Source organism: Chelonoidis abingdonii, chromosome 20 (genome assembly GCF_003597395.2).
Source record: "Chelonoidis abingdonii isolate Lonesome George chromosome 20, CheloAbing_2.0, whole genome shotgun sequence".
Lineage (NCBI taxonomy): Eukaryota > Metazoa > Chordata > Testudines > Testudinidae > Chelonoidis > Chelonoidis abingdonii.
The window spans coordinates 4,727,207-4,746,849 of NC_133788.1; the positions used below are offsets into that span (position 1 = coordinate 4,727,207).

General features: G+C 47.8%; 1 protein-coding gene across 3 annotated transcripts in view; it reads left to right on the forward strand.

Annotated features, from left to right (window-relative positions):
- Positions 1-19,643, forward strand: part of AP2B1 (adaptor related protein complex 2 subunit beta 1) — a 94,821-nt gene that overhangs the window by 58,596 nt on the left and 16,582 nt on the right. For all 3 annotated transcript variants that reach the window (XM_032789659.2, XM_032789658.2, XM_032789660.2), the window contains 3 exons: positions 3,098-3,227; positions 18,243-18,327; positions 19,114-19,200. In XM_032789659.2, coding sequence (XP_032645550.1) covers positions 3,098-3,227; positions 18,243-18,327; positions 19,114-19,200 — 302 coding nt within the window. The remainder of the gene's footprint in view (positions 1-3,097; positions 3,228-18,242; positions 18,328-19,113; positions 19,201-19,643) is intronic.

The window sequence follows — 19,643 nt, forward strand, 5'->3', positions numbered from 1 at the left end:
CAACTGAGGATCTAACTGGCTTAGTTGAGTGTATAGAGAGGGGGAAATGTTACCTCTTAGTTAGCAGAACGCAGTCTGGCTGTGGCCACCTGAAGTCATTTATGCTACTGGTACCTGCTCTGGGGTAGATCTGTAAGGAACTATTTTAACGAGACAAACAAGCCCCGATGTACATGTATATTTCAGTCCTGAGAGCGAATGCTTACTATGATGTGCTGACAAGTTCTGGCTACGGGTTGTATGAAATACAACTGAAAATATCATAGATTGATGCATCTGTGTTGTTTTTAATACAATCTGCTCTTCGACAACCTGCCCTGCCCTGGTGAGTAAGCGAGCATATGGTCCCCTCTTTCTTCTAGCGCCGGAGTTGCAGCTGCCCCTTTTTACATTTCAGTGATGTTTTGAAACAGCCCCTGGATTTGTAAGGCTGAAGCCTGTTTTTATAGCTGGTAAAGCCCTAGCCAAGTACAGCTAAGGCTGCTGAGTCAGCAGATGTAACAGTCCCCAGCGAGGCGACAAATGACTGCATTTCCAAACTGAGTTGGGAGGGAGCGCAGCATCCACACAAGACTTAAACTGTCTGGAAAGGCAGGCCTTTTGAAGTAGGTATTTAAGTGAACAAATATTGTCAGTGAACAAATCGCCAGGTGAAATAGCTGATGGCAAGTACAGTGGGTAGCGAAATCACTTTGCTGGCGAGAGCTGCCACTTGCAGTCCAGGAGAATGTCTAGAGAGTTCAGATCGCTGTTCAGAAACCTGCTCTCACAAAGAGAAGCGCCTTGTCAGCGGAATCCCCGCTCTCAGCTCGTTCACATTTGTACCTGCCTCGGTCAAAGAGAGGGTACGTGGCGTGTCTGCCATCGCGTATGCTGAGTCACTGTCAGGAGTGTAAAGGGCCCGTTCTGATTAAAGTGCTCTCATTCTAGCATGCAGATTCCTTATTTCTTAAGAGTGGCCTTGTAGAGGAAGGGAGAATTCTCTTCCAAGAGACTGGAATCCTCTCTCCCTTTCGGCAGTCATGGCCTTGTCTACGCTGGGGGTGGCATGTAGGGTATATGTAGCTACACGCTGCAGTGAAAAGCAGGCTGCATCCCCACTGCCATGTGTAACTACCTTTGAGGCTCTGGATGTGGGGAGCTGCCAGAGCCATTCCCTCCCTCCCGACCGCTGCCTCCCCCCACCAGAGACTTTCCCTGCTGCCAGAGTCTCCTGCTGTGTAAAGCCCTGTTTAAATGCACTTTGGTATTACACTCCCCTGGAGGATGTTCAGACCCATGTGGTGTGTAATTCTCAAGGGACACTAGACCACCATGATCTGCTTTTGCAGCAGATCAGCTTGTTTTCCATAAATTAGATGTGGATTCTCTGGCCTATCCAAACAATTCCACTTCCTTATTGGTCCACTGCAGCTGGGAATCGGTTTTGGTGGCCTCACCCTCTCCTTCCCGTCAGAATCCCAAGAGGTCTTCCTTCCAAAGGCACAGGGAGTCAGCTGAGATAGGAAGTGCCACACTTGGTATACACCCTCTCGGCCCAGGCCAACCCTCCTAAAGTGCCCCTGCTCCCCGAGTCACTGACTTTCAGATTTTGCATGATGCAGGTATGTCCATGTGGACTCTGGAGCGCTGTGTAATTTGAAGCTTGGGACGAAGATGGCCAGCAGAGAGGTAGCCAGACTAGTAGGATGGACTGTATGGGAGGAGATTCAAGGACAATTCTTCAGGACAGCATGGCCGCAGAGGGGGCAGCCAGGTTAATAGGTTCCATGCAAGAAGCATCTGATCAGGAAGACTGTGGTCCCCCTTCTCTGGTCTTGCTGCTGTTTTTCTTTCTTCCCGTTTCCTCCTTGTTCCCAGCTATCTTGATTGCCATTTCCGTTTCAATATATGTAGTGTTACACGTTCCCGTCATTGAGCCATAGCAGTGATACAACTTCTGTGAGCAGGAAGATTCCCTTCCCCCCCACAGGACTACAATATTAATTTTTTAATTTACAATGCATCCATCAGAGCTCTGGGTGCTTGTCATCCCTTCAACAAGCATGTATCAGCCAACGCAAAGAGAACTCTGAGCATTTCTAGTGCACACATCACCATGGCCTTTTCCCCACCAGCCTCCAGCTTCCTGGAGTTCAAATGAAATTCAAGGAGCATTTGCCTAGATGCCCGAGCTGATCTGAGTTGCTGAGACAAGTGCATAAGGAGAGACAGATAGGTCACTAAGATAGCTTGGACTGAGACAGGTTAACATCTTGAATTGCACTTGCAGACAAGCCATTGCAGAGTACGGAGGTGAAACGTGCACCATATAAACCCTGCCACTAAGTAGGACATGCGGGGTTAAAATGTCTGAGCCGCAGTGGGTTGGGTCAGTGTAAATCCCATCTGCTTTGGCATGTGCTTTCCCAGTTAGAGTATAAAGTAAAGCAGAGAACCAGCACCCATCCAAAGCCAGCCATCTGGCACTGCTGAGGACTGCCTTGCTTTGTAGCAGTACTGGTGCAACCTGCTGATTCCTCTTTGGTTAGATGTTTCATGGATGTCCTCTCCTTGCCCTGTACTAGTTCTTGCATCTCTGTCCTTTGCTCCTAACTTTGACGCTAGGTCCACAGCTGCCTGTCTGCCTACTTCTCTGGTGAAAGTGAAGAGTGTTTATCCCAGGGCATGAGCCTTCCTTCCAGCCCTTCTGAATTCACATGTTAGTAAGCTGCTCCTTGCGGGGCAGGCTGCTTCTCAGCAATTAGACTGGCCCCATCGGGGAGAGAATGGAAATGTTGCCAGCAGATAATCTCTCTTGGCCAGGGTGGGCCCTTTTTCAGGGAAACCAATGAGACTCAAGTTCTTGTGCATTGTCCTATTTCAAGTGTCCACCTTGATGCCAATTGTCACCTATTTCCCTCTCCCCTAAATCACAGTGGGGCATATCTCAGGAAAGACAGTAAGCAAGGCCAGCCCACGCTCAAATGGAGAGCAGAGAGAACCTTTGGGACAGCAGTCCCTGATCCCCTTCCCGTTAAAATAAGTGACTACGTCACATGTAGGGCTCTTGGAAATGCAGTGCTGTGTGAACACCCTCTGGCTTTCTCTCGCCCAGCTTCGGCGTCATCCCAAGCACTCCTCTGGCCATTCATACTCCGCTGATGCCAAACCAAAGTATTGACGTCTCCCTTCCCCTCAACACCTTGGGACCTGTCATGAAAATGGAGCCTCTCAACAACCTCCAGGTAAGCAGCGTCTGATCTATGTTGGGGGCTCACAGCTCAGTTGTCTTCCTCCCACTTCTTCTAGAGGTCGCCACTGTTTGGGGCTCCTCCGCGTAGGAATCCAGAAGTTCACTGAAATGCTGAGCAATGGCTTCTCAGGGGCGGGCAGGGTGGACTTCTGGCCAGCAATCTGTTGGAATGGTGGGGAGGGAGGTTTTGTAGCACTTAGAGGCGATCTACGTCCTCTCTCATCCTGAAAGTTCGCAAACCTAAACTGACATGCAGGACTCGCTTGATGCTGCTGCCTCTTGGGTGGGACATGGCCAAGAGCGTGCAGCAAGGCTGCACAATGTAGGACAGGAGGCAAAGACGATTCCTTGGTTAACTGGAACTGTAGCGGGGAGACAGAATGTAGTTACCAGAGCCAGGCTTTGCCCTGGGTGCTGGGCTGTCACTCTCAAGGCTTGTATTTAACACCTTCTCCAAAGGCTGTATGCTCTTCTGATTATGTGATGGTAAAACAAACTCCTCTTTGATATTTTAATGCCCCTCTTTCCCAGCATCTTTATAGCGGGAAAACGTAACCGTTTTAACCTCAAATTCAAGCCACACTGCGTCAGAACAGCTACCCTCTGCAAAGTGGGAGCTTGTAGCTAATGACATATACAGGTGCTCTTGAACAAAACCGGGGAAGTTGGCTAGTGAAGCATGGAAGTTCTGCAGAGCCCACATGCCACATGGTGTTAATGTACAGAATCGAAAAGCCATGTGCACTAGGCAGATGTGCAGAGCTATGCAGATTATCTGATAAATGAGGGAGGCTGGGTTTGCCTTCTTTCCTCCTCCGAAAAGGAAATACCCATTTGGTTAATCTCCTGCAAGGAGTGACTTCCTTGTGTTGTACCTGTTTGTTTTGGCAGTAAATAAGCCAGCCCTCTTGGAGCTGCGTGAATACAGCAGATTCAGATGTGCTCCAGACAACATACATACGGAGCTAGTTGAGAGGGCAGGGTTGGGATTTGCTAGGCTTGCCAAGAGCCAGGCTGGAAAGGAGAGGAAGAGCCGCGAACATCTGGAGCGGAGCCCCATGCTGGGTGTTAGTTGAGCTCAGATGATGGCTTGAGATGTAAGGAACCCGTGGGAAAGATGGCTGCTGCTGAAGTGATTAAATATTTATTTAGCCCTGCTAGTTTTGAGTGGTGCTTCTCTGAGATCATTGGCACTTTCTCTGCCCCCGAAGAGCTAAGGTCCAGGAAACAGCGGGCAAGGGGTTGTTAATGTTACATTAATGAAGCTGTTTTGTATATTTCAGTTCTCAGGCCCTTACTTCTCACTGTAATGCAGGGGTTGGTAAAGCAATTCTCCCTTCAGAGGGCCTCACCGCTTCCCTTATTGCAGCTTGGGGTCAGATATTTCAGTGGCAATTCTGGGGTCTTGGCACTGCTAGGTTTATCTAGGTTGCATTCATCTCACCGCTCAGGCAGATGCAGCTCTCAAACAGAATGGAGTTTTGCCCCATTGGCGGAGTCTGCAGTAGCTCCCTGTTTCCTGGAAGCTGGCTGGTTAGTGGTTCCCCTGTCTATAGCCTGTTATATCTATGTATCTCCTGGGTAGAGACTTCTCGTATCCAACAGATGCAAATAATCAGTTTCAGAGCACATAGAGCTCAGTGCCTTGATCTGGGGCTGGGGGAGGTTGGGATGAAGCGGGTCTGAATATATATATATAATCCCATTGGTATGGTCTCCAGTTGCGTCAGGGGCCCAGACGGAGTGGAGCACTTCCCATGTACAGAGAGTTCTTACTCCCTCCAGGGTTTTAAGGAAAAAAAGCAATGATTAAATTGTAACTTTCATCTGCCTGAACAACAGTTTCCTTCTCTTGACTGTTCCGCTCCGTGGCTTATGACTTATTAATGAGTCTCCAGGCAAACAGCTAGAAATAGCTCCACTGTTTAGTTCCTGAGGCTCCGAATTGGCATCACATCACAAGAGTGGTGCAATAGCTGCTTCTGCATGAGTGGAGCAGGTCCCCTACCCCACAGACCCTCGGCAAAGTCACGAAGTTAGGGGAGTACGTGAATGAGCTGCACGTGATATCTCCCATGCAGGGGCCTTTTCTGCTTAGAGAGGAGGCGGCAGGGCAGGGGGGTTGATAATGCCCTTGGAATCCATTCCACAGAGGTAGGAATTTTGCACCACAGTGTAGGAGACCCATAAGGATCACAGATTTCCCAGGGCCAGGAAAAGCTAGGCATGTCAAGGTGGTGATTACATCAGTTTGGTTCAGCTGTTATGAACGCTAACTCATGGGGAGAGAATGGGCTAGTCCCAGACCTTCTAGATCTGGCTTTGGACATGACGGGTTGCCCCATAAACCAAAAACACACACGGAAGCCACTGTTTCCTTTGCTCAGAAAGGAGATGAAATACTGGGTTACTATGAAGCCAGTTTGTTTCTAGCAGAAAATGCTACAAGAATAAAGCAGAGCGAAAACGTATGTGGAAACCTCCAGCTGCCTTATTTGGAAATAAGCAGAGCATTCATTAGTGCCGGATCTGCTCACTTGTTGACTAGCTACCTCATTGCCACACAAGTTGGCTGCCCTTTTACAATCAGGGAAGCTGCCATATGGAGTAATAGTATCTCTCCCAGCTGAGAGCTGAGTCACGCTGGTAATGAAAGCCAAGTTAAAAAGTACGGTTGTTACTCCGCAGATTGCAGTGGATTTGATGGAGATCTGTCATTGCGCTGTCAGCACCCACCTCTGGAGTGGCATTCTTTGTGTTTTTCCACGGAAATAATTACTTTTAAAACATCCTACAGAATTCACTCTGATAGGTGCCGTACTGAGAGCAATTTATAGCAAAATATAGGGACTTCTGTATTTCTCTACACCTATTTTCATTGAAGAAAGAAAACTCTCAGTAAGTTGAGTGCGATATCGCATGTGATTTTCTGTGCATGGAATTGTTAGGAGCCAGTGTACAGGATTTGTTTGAACTTTAAGGCCCTTAATTTCATTTTTTTTATTCTGCGTTTTTGTTGCAGTAACAGAAAAATAAGTCCTCAGGCAACCAAACTCATCTGTAAATTCCTATGGCATTTGAACGAAAAACTTCAAAGGCTAGTAGTTTGTTCTGCAGGCAGCAATTTCAGAAGTAATGAGTTTGTCCTGTTCGTGCTGTAATTTTATTAGAATGTCTTATTCTCCACTATGTGCAGTTTCATTTTTACCTCTTTCCTAATCAGCGAAAGCGATCAAAACACTTGACATGTTAACAAAAACCAACACATTAGAGAAGGGAGAACTAAATGTTGATTTACATTTAGTTACGCAAAGATGCAGTCGGGGTCCACACCCGGCATTAACAGCTTCTAGACTGTGTTTACGAGTCCTGCCATGTATGATACAGGATAGAACACTCCCTCCCTCCTCACCCCCAACCTAATATTGAAAATGGTTCATTAGCTTTGTAGCAAAGTTTGATTGACCCTTAAAGTATGAAGCCAGATGTAAATACAGAAGCATCTCGGCCCTGTAGAGTTAAGCAGACTCCAGACTGGTTCATTGTATTTCTATCCCTATTGCATTCCCCAAAAGAGAGCTGCTATTGGAATGAGCCTTTTTAAGAGTGTCTGTTGCTAAATGAGATCTTCATGACTTAGTTCTTGTTTTGTTAATTTCCATCAGTGCTGGTTGCTTAGGAACATTTTCAAATTACTTACTCAGCCTTTCATTGGCCACCTGGCATTTGGGTTGATCTCACCACTGCATAGTGCTGGCTAAATCCAGTGGTAGCTGCTAGGCTCTTCTAGAATCACTGAAATGTAGAACAGGAAGGGACTTTGAAAGGTCATCGAGTCCAGTCCTCTGCCTCCACAGCAGGACTAAGTACTGTCCCGAACAGATTATTTTGCCCCAGAACCCTAAATGGCCCCCTCAAACATTGAAGTCACAACCATAGGTTTAGCAGGCCAGTCCTCCAATCACTGAGCTATTCCTCCCCCACAAAAACAACAAAGCCTGGGACTGAAGAGACCTCTAGATTTTCAGTCCCCAACGGTTCCAGGATTGAGCTGGCCTTCAGAGGCCCTGGGTTGACTGCAGGCTAAGGAAATGCAGACTTGTTCGGCTTCTGTTTTTCTTTCCCCACCTTGGAGCAAGGTGTGGAACCCGAGTGGCAGTTGCATCTCCCGTGGAGATCGCTGGGGCAGTTGCTTTTTCGAGTCTCTGCCTCAGCGCACATGGGATAAGGTAGTGGTTCTGCAATGAGAGCATGCGGTGGCTTAAAAAAAATGAAGTCCATTAATCCTATCCAGACCAGAGCCAGGTTTAGAATAAAAAAAGCCATGCAGGAATGCCTGCTGGGAACTGTCCTGTACCAAAGTGAAGCCCCAGTCCTAATACTCCCCCGTTCAAGGGTAGTTCAGAAATCCCCTCAGTGTTGTAACTTCTGCATTATGCCGAGCAGCCCTGGGAGGAATTGCAAGCATTGCAGTGTCCTGCCCTGATATACAGGATATTTTGTTAGGTTTTTTTATGTTCAAGACAACTGCAGCTGCTGAATCATGAAATGAGTAAAGGCTTCTAAAATTCTGTGCCTTCTGTCACTTGAAAATGATGAGCTGTGTGTGGGCTGTCTATCACTAACCATCTTACCCAGAATTTGGGGCTAGTTAAAACCAGGTTCAGTCCAGAGCCCATCTGCACTACAAAATCCACCGTTTTGTGGCCCAACTGTGTTAAAACCTGGGTTGTCTTTTTACTTGTGTGGGCAGAATAAAATGTTATAACCATGTTGGGGAACCAAGTCTTAACCCTGGTCGAAATCTAGACTGTGCGTTTCTGTCCACACGGGCAAGAGTAAACCATGTTATAACACTGTTTAGTCCACTGAGGGTGTTTAACAGCGAAGAAGATATTTACCATTGGCTGTGTAGTAGTGCTTGTGAATGTTTAAAATAGTTTCCCATCAGAGTTATACCCAAATCTCATTTTACTGAGCTTTGCATCTATATTTGGCCTGGATTTAATGTTCAGAAGAAGCATTTGATCTCTGCTGGAAGGGTAACCTGAGGTACAGCTTTAGCTAATACATTGCTGTCCATTCTGGATTTCCATGCTGAATACAGCTATGTTTGCCAGTTATTCCACATAGTTCTGCACAGCACCATAAAACTTGCAATCATGGTTGTGGCTGGCACAGTTTGCTCCTGTATAGACAGGGCTTTAAGGCTGAGTCTGTACTAGCAATTTCCCCAAAAATTTCCTAAGGAGAAAATGCTATTGCAAAACCGCCTTGGCATTCAATTCAGTCTTGTCTGCTCTTGCTCTGAGAAGGTCTAGATCAGTGGTTCTCAGCCCACGGCCTGCATGTGGCCCAATTAGCGCATACCTGTGGCCCAGCTCAGCCATGTGCTAAAGGCTACGGGCTCCCAGCTGCCCTGTCACACTGTGGGCTCTCAGCTGCTACTCGACCCCATGTGGTGGAGCTTGGGGTCCAGGCAGCCAGGTGCTGCCCAGCCCCACACAGCAAGGTCCTGGTGGGGTCTGGAGGTAGGGTCCTGGCTGCCCCCTGCACTGGGTCTGGGCAGCCAGGTGCTGCCTGGCCCCCCACAGCAGGATCTGGGGGTCGGGGTCGCTTCCCCACACCCAGCTCTCCACTCCTGGCCCCACTCTGTGGAGGGGTCTCTGGGCAGAAGGTGCTGAGAATAGGGTCTTGGGGGGCGGTTAGGTGGGCGATACTGGTTCTCAACCTGCGGCCCAGCTAACACTTTGTTTCATAGGTTGAGAAGCACTGGTCTAGACTATGCAGAGGCAGTAGTGATGGTGTCTAGTCTAGCCTGGCAATCCCATAATGCTGCAATAGGGAAGAGAATTTCAGAAAATTGCCAGGTCTGCCTTGCTACTACATCGACCTAGAATCATAGCAGGTTAGAGTTGGAAGAGACCTCAGGAGGTCATCTCGTCCAACCCAGTTCAGCTGTGTGCTAAAGGCTGTGGGCTCCCAGCTGCCACTCTAGAGTTTTGTTGCTCTCTGTCCCAACAGTAACTGCCTGCCCTGGATGATTTAATAAAAAAACAAGCTAGAACGAATCACAAAGAGCCTTAATGTACCTACTTGTGCCTGGAGCATTGGGGTTCTCTTGGGATTTTTTAACATTCTACATCGACAACGTGTTCCATTCCTTGGCATTACCTTCTATCAATCACCAGGACTTGTTCAGCACAGCTGGTGAGCGAGCAGCTGAGCGCACGACTTCAGTTATTTCAAAATGCCCTTAAAATTCTTCTCAATTGGCTGGCACACACTTGTAGTGATTGTGTTGCCAATTGCTGCATTTCTTCATGGATAGCGATACTGGAAACAGAACTTTGACTCACTGCAAAGCACTGTGAAATGTAGAACAAGCTTCTGTTGTTTCCTCCAAACTGCGTTTGAAGAGTGTGGTGAAACCTTCTCCCGTTCAAGGGTCAAGCGAAGATGCAATTCTCTCCTCTGAAGAAGGCTAACCTAAGTAAGCCGCTGGATATCAGAAGACCTGGGTTTAGTTCCCAGCACTTCCTCTACAACCATGGACTAGTCAACTTAGGGATACTTCTCTGCCTCCTGGGGATGTTGAAGATCATTTCGTTAACATGTGAGTGCATCCAGTGCTGTGATGAAGGGGACCATACAAGTGCATGAAGAGAGAAGGTGATGTGGAGAGGCACTGAGTGTTTACGTAAGCAAGGAAACCACTTTAGCTTCAGGAAACAGATTCCGTTTTGGAAGGAGAGACGGAAAAAACAAATATCTCTTCCAAGCAACAAATTGACTGAGTGTTGAGCATGCATTGGGTTAGTTCCATGATGGGACGGGATGGCAGGTTTGGGGAGTTGTTAACCCTTCTCAGAGGGTGTGGGGAGACACTAAGACACACCTCCTGGAAAGACACATGTGAAGGTAGAGGGCCTGACAAGGACATGGTGGAGGTTCCAGCCAGGGCTCTGAGATCTTGTCAAATCTCACTCGCCAAGCAGGGCTGGACCTGGTCGGAGCTTGGCTGAGAAATCTAGGGAAGCCCAGAGACTACAGAAAGGGGTGATGACAATCCAGTAGGGGTTCTTCTCTGTGCTGGTCCTGACCCAGTTCCCCAGTACATTGGAAGGCATTGTGCTGTTGGAGGGAAGTGTTTTCTGCATCAGCCTGAGTCTTGTATCAAAAATATTGACTGTTTGTGGCACTTTTTGCAAGAGTTTTGTGTTAGCTCTTGTCTTGGCCAAATTGCAGATGACCCTAGTGGTTTCATCTGGGTACTGTATTCTGCTCTTCCTGCCCTAAACAGTTGTCTGATGTTGTGTGCCGTTAAACAGCTGTCACGTTCCACCCCTGAGCTGGCTATATTTTCGGTGGTAGATTAAACTGTCCCTGTGTGTCTATCTGAAAAGGACGGACCTTGTGGGAGAAAACTGGCAGGGCCCATCAGTAAAGATGTGCTGCTTTCACTGTGAGCCTGCTCGGGGACAGTCTTCCAGTTCTTTAGCAGCACCGGGAATAATGCTAATTATGTGGATCTTTTCTTGAAACCCTTTGTTTCGGTGGGTACCATTCCCCACGGTTTGATAGAAGGGAAACTGAGGCATGGAGGTGGGGATTTGCCCATGGTCACAGTGGAGATCCAATGGCAGTTGGGAACAGAACCATAATTCTCCCAATATCTACCACAGATCCATGTATTGTTTTAACCACAATCCCGTATAATCTCCAGCAATGGTGAGTCAAGCAAGTAAAAAGAGCTTCCTCGCACTGCATCACCCTGTTTTACCTTCAGACCCAGGTAAAAAGCTGACCCTGCTGCTGAGCATCAGCTTAATTTCATGCCTTGAAGAGAGGTGCTTAAGGCGAGAGAGCCATATCCCAGTGAAGAGGGGAAGAAATCACCTGTGAAAGCGTCCGTCATGGGTTGTGAACACCCAGAGCACAGAGTGGAGTCTGCAGCAGTTCCCTCAGTTTGCCAGGCCTGTCCTCATTGGCATGAGATGCAGCACATTTGATACAATAAAATGTGCTTTGAAAGTTACAACAGAGCCAGACACACATGAGAGCCTAACCTTCCTTCCACTAATTTACTGTTCCCTGACCATTGACGCAAACAGCATTTCAGGAGGTGACAGCTGCAGCTAAGGACATGTCATCCAGCCTGGGCGCTCCGGGCACTCCAGTCTGCCGCCTGAGCTCAGGATTTGTGCTTCTAGGGAGAGCACACAGCAATCAGTGGCTGTTAAATCCTGTAGGATCCTGCAAACCATACCCATCAAACAGCATGAGGGGAAGCAGAGAGCGTTGATGTGAGGTTTCTGGCTGCAGACGTGGTCATGGAAATAAACCGTGGCCTTGTGCTGGCAGAGGTGATGTAGGTCCTGGAAAAGAAAGTTCTCACTTTGATAACATCACAGCTGTAAGGCACTCTGATGCAAACTCTGGGTATATCTACACTGCAAGGGGGAGCGTGGTTTTCAGCATAGGTGTTAGCCCGTGTCAGTCTACCCATCTGTCTACTCAGGCTAAGGAGCACAGTCCCAGCTGCAGGGCAGATGTATCCTACAACTGAGGTGCACAGTCCTTAATTCAGCCTTGGTACTCCCAGGGTGTGTTCTTTACTGAGCACATGGCATTCCAGGGCATGGCGAGTGCGTCCACACCCATCTTTAGAGCTTTGTTTTAGTACTAACCTGGTTTGGGTTTTATTTCTTTTTTTAAGCATTGCACGCTCACAATGTCTAAGAAATGAGTGTTACTCACCTTAGAACAGCAGCTGCCAGCTGTCAGCGTTCTGATGTCTTCCTGCAGTGAAAGAGTTCAGACGCAGCAAAGCAAGCAAACGTGAATCCCAACAGTTTGGTTCTACAGGAGATGCTCTCTCAGTGATGGCTCGAGGTGCCAAAGGGGCGCAACTGAACAAGCTCTGAGCGGTTGGGTGCCTGGGGCAGGTTTTGCTGAGGCGAAACCTTCTCAGTGTTAAAGCATCACAGGAAAGCCTGTCTGAACAAATAAAACTTGTCCCCTTTGTTTTTGCAAAAGGCTTTATCCTCTCTTGTGTGGCAGAATTCAAAGAGAAGAGAGGGGGTTTTTTTTCCCCCCTTCAAACCAGGTTGCAGATGGAAAGCCAGCTTCAACCAGGTTGTACCAGGCAGTCTCTCTCTCGGAAGAGGTTGAGGCTGAAGGTGCTAGTACATTCTTAATTACTCACTACACACAGGCAAATTTCTCTGAAGGATGAGCCCTATTTGGATCAGCAAGCTCCTGTGGAAAGTTTGTCTGAATGAGAGGGATTATTGAAGATGAATGGAAATTCCTTGTGTGTGTGTCAAGCAAAGTGCTGTTATACAGCACTACAGGGAGGCAGCTGAACGGAGTAGGTTGTGAAGAATTTCTTGAGGTCGTTTGGGGAACTTCCTTTCAGTGGTGACTAGCCCACAGTCATCCTTGCTTGTAAAAGCACCATACCTGGTCGTAGTGAAAGGTGAACTGTCAGGCTGGAGGGAGGTTACTAGTGGAGTTCTTCAGGGAACGGGTTTGGGACCAATCTTATTTAATCTCTTTATTACTGACCTTGGCACAAAAAGTGGGAATGTGCTAATAAAGTTTGCGGATGACACGAAGCTGGGGGGTACTGCTAACACAGAGAAGGACCGGGATATCCAACAGGAAGATCTGGATGACCTTGTAACTGGAGTAATAGTAATAGGATGAAATTTAGTAGTAAAAAGTGCAAGGTCATGCATTTAGGGAGTAATAACAAGAATTAGTGTTATAAGCTGGGGACGCATCACTTGGAAGTAAGAGAAGAGGAGAAGGACCTTGGAGTATTGGTTGATCACAGGATGACTATGAGCCGCCAATGTGATATGGCCGTTAAAAAAGCTAATGTGGTCTTGGGATCCATCAGGCGAGGTATTTCCAGTAGCGATAAGGAGGTGTTAGTACCATTATACAAGGCACTGGTGAGACCTCATCTGGAATATTGTGTGCAGTTCTGGTCTCCCATGTTTAAGGATGAATTCAAACTGGAACAGGTACAGAGAAGGGCTACTGGGATGATCCAAGGAATGGAAAACCTGTCTTATGAAAGGAGACTCAAAGAGCATGGCTTGTTTAGCCTAACCAAAAGAAGGCTGAGGGGAGATATGATTGCTCTCTCTAAATATATCAGAGGGATAAATATCACGGAGGGAGAGGAATTATTTAAGCTCAGTACCAATGTGGACACACAAACAAACGGATGTAAACTGGCCATCAGGAAGTTTAGACTTGAAATTAGACTAAGGTTTCTAACCACCAGAGAAGTGAAGTTCTGGAACAGCCTTCCAAGGGGAACAGTGGGAGCAAAAGACATATCTGGCTTCAGGACTAAGCTTGATGAGTTTATAGAGGGGATGGTATGATGGGATAGCCTAATTTTGGCAATTAAATTGGTGTTTGACTATTAGCAGTAAATATGCCCAGTGGCCGGTGATGGGATGTTAGATGGCTTGGGGATCTGAGTTACTACAGAGAATTCTTTCCTGGGTGCTGGTGAGTCTTGCCCACATGCTCAAGGTTTAGCTGATCGCCATATTTGGGGTCAGGAAGGAATTTTCCTCCAGGGCAGACTGGCAGATGCCCTGGGGGGTTTTCGCCTTCCTCTGCAGCATGGGGCACGGGTCGCTTGCTGGAGGATTCTCTGCACCTTGAGGTCTTTAAACTATGATTTGAGGACTTCAATAGCTCAGACATAAGCTTGATACAGGAGTGGGTGAGTGAGATTCTGTGGCCTGCATTGTGCAGGAGGTCAGACTAGATGACCATAATGGTCCCTTCTGACCTTATAGTGTATGATTCTGTGATTCTGTCAGGGGAAAACTTAGATAACAGAGGAGTTGAGAGAACCTTTCGGAACAGAAGAAATAATGTTCCTGGCCCAGAATTGCCTCCAAGTTTTCTTGGAAGCGCTTGTAATAGTGTGTGTGATGGTATGTGTCAGACACTGCAGAGCTGAGCATGAGGGGCAATGACAGGTAACTGGGCTGTGGTCTCTGGCCCACAGAGCCTTGTTTTTAATAGCCTCCTTCCTTTGTAGATAGCCCTGCTGTATGCAGCAAGCTGTGGCTAACCCCTGTAGCAAGGCACACTTTGCGTGGTTTGGGCAGCTAACACAGGAGTGCATCAGATGTGTCCAGAGATCAGAAACCCCCAGGCACTCTTGAGACCTGCTCCCAGTGCAGTGTTGTTGAAGACTGGTGCACAGCCGCATTGGGAAGCGGTTCTGTTTGTGAGTAAATGTCTTGCTTGGGAAAGATGCTGGAGTAACATCTCCAGAAATGTAAAGTTCTCGCTCCATGGAATGGGGACAGCACAAACCCTTCCCCACTCCCAGTGTGTTCCTCTTAGGGCTCATCTCTCGGAGATCAGAGAAGAAAGCAGTCTGTTCCTGGGCCTCCCTCCAGCTTCTGTGCAGTGGATGCTTGCCCGCTGGGCCCTGTACTGAGACTATCAGCCTCGTCTCTCGCAAATTGCCATCAGAAGGCTCCAAACCAGGTGGCTGAGGCTCAAGACAAAGTGACCTAGCACTCATGAGACTCCACATCACTGATCCAGTCTCTTCAGCTACCCACAGCCTCAGCTAGGGGAAAGGGGGTGAGAGGGTGAGAGAGAGAGATTTTTATTGGCTGTCACGGGTCCAGGCTCAAACAAATTTTCTCTTGAAGCCCTGCCATATGGAAGGAAGTGCCTGATAATATGTAGAATAAACCTTATAAAATAAACCAGGACTTATTGTGGCACCAGTGGAAGCGTGAGCCCTAGCAGGATTACCCCTCGCTCACATCAGCACTGCTCCTGGTTTGCAAAGGCTGCTTGTGAAGGCTGATTGCAAGTGATGTCAATCGTGAACCCTGTGATGCAATTTGCTAGGGAGGACGCGGGGCTGCTTGCTGTGGTGTCAGGAGGAAATGGTGCTCCAATGCGCTGCGCTGCATCAGAATCAGCCGGCTCAGTAGTCTTTGGCAGAGTTGAGAGGGAGGTTAACAGATACCTTTTTATAGCACTCTCGTAACTGCAGAAGCAAGATCAGCATATTAATTTGGTGTGTGCCTCTAGATCGGTGCCTGGAGGGAGAGGAAGCTCTTTCCTCGGCCCCTGTTGTAAGCTGCTGCTGTTGTATAGCAACAACAATTAGCTACAAAAACTAACGAACTTCTGTTGCTGTAGAATAAACACAACCGTTGATCGTAGAAATCAGAGCTAGGAAAGATCTCTTCGGTGATGAAGTCCACCTCCCTGCCATGCAGCATTGCTCACTACAGTACGTCTTACTAGTGCACAGTCAAGTCCAATTTAAAATGCCCGGAGCATTGGAGCTGCCTCTTTCCTCAGAAGATTAACATGCTGCTTAATAGATTTCACTGTCGTTTCCCCAGACATTTAGCTGAAATTTTTCAGCTTCAGTTCAATGCCATTACTCCCTAGTTGTACCCCGTGTTACCCCCTGAATAGTTCCATCTCCCTCCTGGCTGGCTACGCTCTTCCTGAATTTATAGACACCTCTCTCCTCCCTCCCCCCACATAATTTAGCCAAACTTCACACATTTTGCTTGGAAAAATCGTTCCTTCCAGTCTCCCAGTTAATTTGCACCTCTCTGAAAGCCACCTAGTTTGTTTAAATCGCTCTAAAGTGATGGCAGGGACTGAAGGTAATATTCCATCTGCCTCTCAACCTTCAAACTTGCCAGCATGTGATGTTGGCAGTCAGTGTATGACAACAGACCGTAATGTACAGCTATTTATATTTGTGGGTCATTGACAAGGTGTAATGGTTTTAACTAATCCCTGCTTTTAAAAGAGCTTTTCTCACTGTGTGAATTAAGTATACACCCTTTTTAAACAACAACAACAACATAAAAGATGTGGAAAAACAAGTTATGTCACATGCAAATCTCATGCTTTTCTCTGCTCTCCGGGGACCCTCCCAACTGCTCCAAAATAATTTTCAGTTGTTCCAAATGCTGACCTCAGTTCCTTAACGCTCTAGTCTGCATGTATTCCAAACTAGCTGATTGATGTGTTCAGATTTCCCATCACCCCCTCCTCTCCTTTATCAACAGCTATTTCCACTGGGATTAGTTTTATTTCTAAATAGGCCCTACAGAACACAGGGACATTTTATTCTGCAGACAAAACACAGAAGTCTTTAATTTTGCCTCTGTGGATTAATTTGGTTCACTACTGGCTACAAATCATCTGACTGGTGATCTAACTGAAATACAAACACAGTGGGTGAACCAGATTAATCCACAGATTAATCTGGTTTCCCCAGGATCTTCAGGGAGTGAGGTGCTCAATTCCTATTGACGTTGAAGGGTATTTACATATCCCAGCCACAGCCCATAACGAGATGTTATGCATTTTCCGGTCAATACTGTCTGTCCAATGCCTGGGTTAGGATTCATCTATTCCAAGGAATTGTGGATATCTGTCAGACTCTGTTCCAGTGACATTGTATGGGGTAGGCAGAGTGACCTCAGTTATGACAGTACGTTTTCCTGGACCTCTGGTTTGCCCCTACTATTGCCATAAGCCTCATCAAGGAGAAAATTCAAGTGCAGTCACTCTCCTGGTGAGCAAAGAGCAGGCAGTCCTACGCAGAATGGCTTCTTGGTAGTGCTAAGAGGCAATCGTGTGCAGCTCTTCCGCTGTGGGAGTTTAAGGTGGCTGTTGGCAATTAAACTTTTCACACATTAATTGCCCTCCCCCAGTTGCTATAAAGCAGACCCTGTTCCTTCCAGCCCAGTGCTGAGCTGTCGACTCAGTCAGCCACCGCCATGGTGATATTTACGCAGCTTTCCTCAGGGTAAAGCTACTGAACACCAAGGAATTCAGGCGCTGCTGCGAAAGTGTGTTAAATGGCCCCCTTACACGGGAGTAATCTGCACTGTTGGTCTTCTGTGTGTGTGTGTGTGAGAAGCACAGGAGGTGTCAAGGGTTAAAAGGCAACACAGCTGGAAGTGCGGTAGATGCGGGTAGTGAGGTAAGAGTGGAGGATCTGGGTTGTATTCCTGATTCTGGCACTGACGTGCTGTGTGACCTCAAGCAAGTCACTTAGCCATTGAGCTTCAGTGTTCCTGTTTGCAAAAGGCAGCCTTGTGAGACACGCTGAGGTAATCTGACAAACGTGGCAATATACGTGCTAAGCAGCGTTAGCGAGGTGTTGCCGAGACACGTCCAAGTGCAGTGTAAAAGGGAGTGTCCAGAGTTAGTGGCTGACTGAGTATGAACTGGCAAATGGATCCGGTGTCCAAACCCCACCTACATGCTGCAACAAAGAAATTACATTCCATGCAGGAGAGGGGATGTTGGAGTCAGAAGATCGGCTTCAGGCTATGGAGTATTCAGAGCGTGGCTAGACTGAGAAAAGAAACCAAGGAATCTGTATGGAGGGGAGTGGCGGGGAGGGGAGGACAGGGACATGGAAAGGGGAGTGTGAGCCTAGCTAGGGGGAGGCTGGCTGAAATTGTTGAACACACAGGTTGGGTGGGGAAAGGGCCAGGTTGCAAATAGGAGGGAGGGAACATGAATGGAAGGTTAAAAAGCCCATCTGTGGACTGGGGCGTGAAATGACAGAGTGCCTGCATGCAGCCAGAATAGATTAGCACTGGGGGGGGAGTGATGGGAAATGAGGGCAGAATAAGAAATGAGCTTGAGGCCGCTAGCTGTGAGCCCACAGCTGCTGGCACAGTGAAGTGCCCACGGGAGGGGAGTGAGACCTGAAGAAGGAGCAGTCTGGGTGCGCTTCTTGTCTGTAACTGCTGAGAGACATTCTTCCAGGCCCAGCAGCATCTTTCCACGTACCCCAGTGTGCACAGCTGGCCTTCGCCTCCAGGCAGGGCCGTTAAGGATCACCACCCCTAGAAAGGCACGAGTCCCCGAGGCCGATGGCTAGGAGACTCCTGTCCCGTCCATTCCCAGCAGGCTACATAAAATGCCCTAATTCTCCTGTTTGTTTTCCTGCCAGGTGGCTGTGAAAAACAGCATCGATGTCTTCTACTTCAGCTGCCTTATTCCTCTCAACGTGCTTTTTGTGGAGGATGGCAAAATGGGTGAGTACTGTTTGGTCAGCATCCCTCTGCTCTTTGGAGAGCCACACGGGCAGGCAGAGTACAGCGTCCTGACAGAGCACAGCTTGATGCAAGTCCGTCCGTAGCAGAGACCCATCGGTACTGGGATCCCAGGGCAGTGTAGTAGCCAGTCCCTGCTCTCCTGCAGTCGCTATTCAAAGCAGTTATATTTCCATAACATCCCTCCTTTGGTCTGATTCTACCTGCCAAACGTAGGTACGCTGCCCAAATCCTGCTCTCGTGGAAGTTGTCCATTGACTTCAATGGGACCAGGATTTAGCCCATAAATCTTACGCTGTAACCCCTTCTTCACGTTCTCTCCGGTTTGATAGTCTGCTTTTACATCAGAGGCAGAGAAGGTGCCTGGTAAACAGAATCATAGTTGGCTTGTATGTTTGGCCTTTTTGCTGATGGGAAAGGGAAATCCTGCATGATATGGTTCTTGTATTCTGAGCTTTGGGGTCTCTTCCTAACAAACCCCACCTGCTCCTGACTCGTGAAAGTCTGCTGCAGCGAAGGCATTGGGGCAGATCCACATGGTCTTCAAGACTTCGCTGCTTTCAGTCAAACTAGGCTAGACAAATGGCTAGCCAATGTTTTGTAGGGAAAACTCTTGAACTAGACCCCAAGGGATGGACTAGATGCGACCAGGCAGGTCTCTTCTGTCTCTGCAGCATGTCCTTCTGCAGTGACTCTTGGGACTGGCAGTGTGGGTAGTTCAGAGAAACAGGAGGTCGGGACACTGACCGTTGTCTTTCCTGTATGTAGAACGCCAAGTCTTCCTTGCCACGTGGAAGGATATTCCAAATGAAAACGAGCTCCAGTTCCAGATTAAAGAGTGTCACTTGAATGCTGGTGAGTAACTGGGTTCTGGACCACAGCGAACCTTCACGTAATGCACAGGAGTGACGTACTCAGTACAGCGTTTCCGGTTATTAGCATTGTCTGTCAACAATGCGTACAGGCTGAGCAGTTCCAAATTCTAGCTCCAAGGATTTGTTTAACATAAACTTTCAGCTGAATTCCATAAAAGGAGGTTCCACCATGAATGTCTCTGAAAACAGTCACCTCCCTAGAATTTCACCCATTCCCTTTTTCCTTCCATTACAGTTATTACGTTCTCCCTTTCCCGTTTATTTGCCTTCCTTGTCATGGTGTCTCTGAGCAGAGCACTTTGGGCGTGATTTCAAACCCTTCTTGCTAGTTACTGTGGTTTGTACCCTAACCCACATCACAGAAATTTCCTACTGGTTCCAAGTTGTTGTCTTTCACTGTCAGGCTGGGATCCCTGAGGCTTG